The sequence below is a fragment of the Scomber japonicus genome, chromosome 10 (assembly GCF_027409825.1).
Source record: "Scomber japonicus isolate fScoJap1 chromosome 10, fScoJap1.pri, whole genome shotgun sequence".
Lineage (NCBI taxonomy): Eukaryota > Metazoa > Chordata > Actinopteri > Scombriformes > Scombridae > Scomber > Scomber japonicus.
The window spans coordinates 25300938-25306348 of record NC_070587.1 but is presented as its reverse complement, the minus strand read 5'-3'; the positions used below and the strand labels follow the sequence as shown (position 1 = coordinate 25306348).

Sequence of the window (5411 nt, the reverse complement as noted above, 5' to 3'; positions counted from 1 at the left end):
CACTGTTTTCCATTTTCTGATGTTTAATGAATGCTCAGTAGTGTTTTGAGACATTGTTTGATTTTGCAAGAAGGATCAGAGGTTTAATGAATGTAGTTTGAAAATTAGGTTTTGTGTTTACAGTTTTGAGAAAAGGGTGGAAGGATTCAAGAAATGTGTCTAAGCAATTTTGAAAAACTGTAACTAACTGCTGGGGCACCCCTATATATTCACATCATACAATATACTGTAACTGCATCATTTTAAGTGTAAAGATGCGTTACAATCAAACTTACCTTCAGAGAGAGGGACAGTCTCATTCACGGTGGAGGTCACTGATGACACTGCTTCTGCAAAACACATAATTTGCCAAAAGATTTTTTTAATGGAAAAATACATTCTATCAACAAACAAACAACTGTAAAGGGAAATAACTTACCAAAATCTGCAGCATCATGGACCTGCTCCGTGGCTGTAGAGCCTGTTGCAGCGCCCACAGCCTTACTAGTTTCACACTCTGGGAATGCTGTGCCAGTGGCATCAGAATCACTCTCACTGTCCTTGGCCTCAGTGTCACTTACTGCGATTTCATCTAGGAAATGGTGTTAGCAAAAGTCACAAATAGCACAAATTAAATAAAAAAATAATGTTTCATAGGTGTTACTTTGAAGAAGAGTTAATCATACACTGGAATACAACACATACATTACACATAAAACCAATGCACACATACATTTCACTCAAAGCAATGCAATCCCTTCTCTCTAAAAGGTCATAATGTTTTGTGTTTGTTCAATGGTTCCAAAAATGTTCAACTGTACAATCATCACTGTAGTACTTTAAATATAAATGTGGTAAACAAATATACATATCCAACCATCAGTATAAAAACAAAGATTAACAGCACTATATACACACAACATCTAAAATGATCATATGCCTGCACCAAATAGTAGAATACCAGGGCTTCAAGTAAGGAAAATGCCTCGGAGTGAAGACATGACAGAAGCTAACTGGAGTCAGGAAGTGTCAGTCCAGCAGCCTGTACTATGAAACAAGCTCAACATACTTAGGACATAATCGTGTTTTCTTATTTCTATTGAGAAAGACTCTTTATACATGTACATTTTTTATATTTAAATGGGGCTGCTTTAATTTTAGCTATGTGCCCCTTTTAAAATCTGTATACACATCTACTTCTAATAGTTATACACTTAATTCACTTGTCTCACCTTTGCATTCATAGCCTAACCACTTCAACGATGATACAGGTCCCACACACTGAATGCACTTATCCAGGGTGGCTACTGTTGTGAGCACAAGGTGATGATTTTTACACTGTGGGCAAGAAGTTGACATGAGTTATTGGTCATATATACCACTGCCCATATAAATTATATCAATCATGTTCAGGTCACACACAGAGATCTGATACCGACTTACACTAAGAGAAGCACTTGACAAGAAGGTCTCTGTAAACCATTGTCCACATAAACCATATGTTCAGGTTACACACTGATCTGATACTGACTTACACTAGAGAAGCACTTGACAAGAAGGTCTCTGTAAACCACTGTCCACATAAACCATATGTTCAGGTCACACACACTGATCTGATACTGACTTACACTAGAGAAGCACTTGACAAGAAGGTCTCTGTAAACCACTGTCCACATAAACCATATGTTCAGGTCACACACACTGATCTGATACTGACTTACACTAGAGAAACACTTGACAAGAAGGTCTCTGTAAACCACTGTCCACGTAAATTATATGTTCTGGTCACACACACTGATCAGATACTGACTTACACTAAGAGAAGCACTTGACAAGAAGGTCTCTGTAAACCAATGTCCACATAAACCATATGTTCAGGTCACACACACACTACACCAATTGACAATATTGGGTTACTTTATATTTTACCACACAAATCATAAAGCAGAACATAGGATTTCATTTACCTTTCCAACCCTGCTGGGATTCCTTGGATCTGGACATGACCCTGCAGCCATCTCAGTGTCATGGGGCTTGTTCACCATCTCAGTGTCATGGGTCCCTGCTGCCATCTCAGTGTCATGGGGCTTGTCCACCCTCTCAGTGTCATGGGTCCCTGCTGCCATCTTAGTGTCATGGGGCTTGTCCACCCTCTCAGTGTCATGGGTCCCTGCTGCCATCTTAGTGTCATGGGGCTTGTCCACCATTTCACTGCCATGGGTCCCTGCAGCATCATCCTACAGAAAAAAAAAGTTATAAGATGTTTCCTATGTAATACCATAAGAAAGGTGGGAAAAACATGACCTCTGACCAGTCATGGGACAAATTGTTAGCTTTTCCAGTGTGTCTTCACGCTCTCATAGAATTGTATTGCTATGATTTAGCAACACAGGAGTTTGAGACATTAATATCACAAAAGGAAAACTTCAGCTACCTTATATCTCCATGGCCAGTCTGAATCACCATAATCATATGTGATCTCCTCTCCAGGGCTTATACTATGTTTTGCAAACAAGCACAGATGGGGCTTTCCTTCAACCATAATGTACTTCATCTTTGCATTCGGGTTTACATGGTCATCGTTGGCCAGTCTGCCCAAGGTCCCGTCCTCTTTAGCCGCATCAACACTGTAATTGAAAATCATTTATAGTTTTGCAATGTGATTTAGTCTGACTTAAACACCTTCCGTTAATATATGTTCAGCAAACCATAATCAATGTGTCATTTAATTCTGATTCGACAATACCCACCACCAGAGTTTTCCATCAAAACGGAACTTGAACATGAAGTCCTTAAGGCTGTCATGGTAGATCCTCTGCCTCCTCTCACATTCCTGATGGGTAATGAGTTGACCTTGGTACTCTAGTAGGAAGTCCCCTTTTTCGAATGGGGCAGTAGTGAAGATCCCACGACCTAATTCACAAATATGTGTAACGTGTAAGTAAGATGCCATGTTTAAAGTTTAAAAGGTTTTAACATAATTCACTTGGTGGATATCCACAGTAAATAAGTACATTAAAATGCCCAATATAAATATATAAAAGAAAGAAGATTCAGTTGAAAGAAGTTCAGTTTTATGTTTTGTCATGAAGGCACCACCATCTTGCAGTATGATAACCTGTGATATCACAGGGTTGGTTTGCTGCCTTGGTACAATCATGAAAAGGTAGCCTCCATTTTCTCACATTTGTCTTTTCAATGTTATTCTCTTTCACTATTTTTCACATTTGTGTGTCACTGTCTCAATAATTCACAGACTCTATCCTTCATGTCTGTATCTTTCACTATGTTTTTTCATCTCCATCTTTTGCTATCTTTCACCGTTTCTACCAAGGGAGCAAACCAACCCAGTGACATCACAGTTTATCATAATGCAAGATGGCAGCCCTGTGACAAAACATATAACCGAACTTCTGCTTTACACATGTTTACATTTGTCATACTCCAAATTGTTAGGTGCAGTGGAATTTCATTAAGTGAATTACTCTTATGTGATTGGCTGCTTTATTTCCACTTTAATCATGATTAAATATTCAGAGCTTTACACTCACTAACCTTTGAAAACACTTATGTGTTTTACATCAAATCCTGGTTTGTCCTTTCCAGTGCTGACATAATATCTGGCATCATCCTTTGGATTGATACGTGTTCTTCCATTCATGTTTCTTGAAAAATCAAAACACCTGTATTAAAGAAAAGACAGTCATGATTATGATGCTCATTTGAGGAATAACCATGGTAATCTTTTTGAATCATGTGGACAGAAGCCAGATGCTGTACTCACCACTGTAACACTGCTAAAACTAAACACTTAATACAATTTGTTATCATATTCAAAGGTTAATTTGATGTGCAAATCTCACACCTTTTCACCACAGAATATAACAGGAGTCTGCATATGCACAACATATTAACAGTATAAGGATTACATTTACTTATGTATTGCTGAGCTGAACTACATTCAGAATGAACTTCATCCTGTATCCCAGTGCCTCAATGATACAAGTTGTTTTGACAACAAGATAGAAGTTTCTGCAACTAATCCAGCTAAAATGAACCTTCTGGATGCTTCATTGTCTTTGTTAATCATTAAAAAGAAGCAAAGACATGGCCTGGAAAAAAAGTACCTTTAACCCTTTGTTTGTATACATATACACGCCATTACTGTGGCTGAAAGGACACAAAAATACACCAAAATATCTCACTGAGATTTCTTTCTTTCTCACTTTTTTTCTCCTTCAACCTGGGATCTCTGATGCAGCTTCACATCTTAAATGGGAGATCTAGGTCGAGGAATGGTGCAGCCGATTTTGCCATTTAATCACGGTACTTATAATATCACGTCGCTCAGCAGCGTCAGCCACAGCCCCAAAACACAGAGATGGTTAAATGTCCAGTCCATGCGACGCCTATTTCTTCACTGTATATGAACCTGAGTAACTAACACTCCTCCACTGTGAGCGTGAGTCAAGCACAAGTCAACATGGCGCAACAGGTGCCTCTAATTAAGGCTTAACGAGGGCGCGGTGCCTCGGTGCATCCCGAAAGAACAAGCAGACGTGCAACTGTAGCAGAAAGTACACAAAACACGCCGTAATATCTCACAAATATTACCTTTTCTGACAGACAAACGTCTTTCCGGAGCGAAGACAACTGCAACTAGCTCTCTACCACTTGGTAGCCGTAATAAAAAAAATAAAAATCAAATGACTATAAAGCATCTAAATCAGTGTAAAATGGCCCGTTTACATAACCAGATAAAACTAGCTTGACTTTACCTTAATTAAATCAGACACACTAAGTTATTAATAAAATATATCAGCTTACCTGTCTGTTCGTTCCTCCAGCGGGGCCCAGCAGCAGCGTCCTCCATTAAACACATGTAAAAATTAAAGAGCCGAGGTGTGGGCGGGGCTTGGAGCTCAGAGTAGGGGAGGGGTCCGCCCAAACCTGTAACCAGCCAATCACGAAGAAGCCCGCCAAATCTGAATCCGGTGTATCAAAAATGTGTATCAAACTGCAATTCAGGCACGACCGATGGGGTCACTGTGTTATACACTGGGATACACTGAAAGTCAGGTCAAGTGGTAAAGAAGGACTTTCAAAGAAAATGAGAATATCTGTTATTTAGACACTAACAAATGTAAATTCACTCTTTTTTTGTTTTTGTTTTATGAGGACATTGGCATGGTCCGCCTAATCCCAAATGTCCTCATAATGTCGGTACGTATTCAGGTCAAAGGTCCGTCTATACCAGCTATACCAACACACACACACACACACACACACACACACACACACACACACACACACACACACACACACACACACACACACACACACACAACATTTCAGGTTGTGTATGACATAAATAAACTGTGAACTAAGGAATTCTATAGCCTAGCTTAGAAGAAAGACACTCCTTACAACAT

General features: G+C 39.3%; 1 protein-coding gene across 1 annotated transcript; it reads right to left on the bottom strand.

Annotated features, from left to right (window-relative positions):
• Positions 1-495: 495 nt before the first annotated feature.
• Positions 496-3640, bottom strand: LOC128366876 (N-lysine methyltransferase KMT5A-like). The gene is made up of 5 exons (XM_053327643.1): positions 3535-3640; positions 2730-2892; positions 2414-2606; positions 1947-2216; positions 496-571 (listed from the first exon to the last, which is right to left on the bottom strand). Exons 1-5 carry the CDS (start codon positions 3638-3640, stop codon positions 557-559), a joined length of 747 nt encoding a protein of 248 aa, XP_053183618.1. The 3' UTR covers positions 496-556.
• Positions 3641-5411: the final 1771 nt, after the last annotated feature.

Bases quoted from the DNA above. Each gene is read 5' to 3' on its own strand.
- LOC128366876 (XM_053327643.1), bottom strand. From the start codon at position 3,640: ATGAATGGAAGAACACGTATCAATCCAAAGGATGATGCCAGATATTAT. The intron at 2,893-3,534 runs GTTAGTGAGTGT...TTTGTGAATTAG, and splicing joins ACACATAAGTGTTTTCAAAG to GTCGTGGGATCTTCACTACT. The intron at 2,607-2,729 runs GTGGGTATTGTC...TTTCAATTACAG, and splicing joins TTTGATGGAAAACTCTGGTG to TGTTGATGCGGCTAAAGAGG.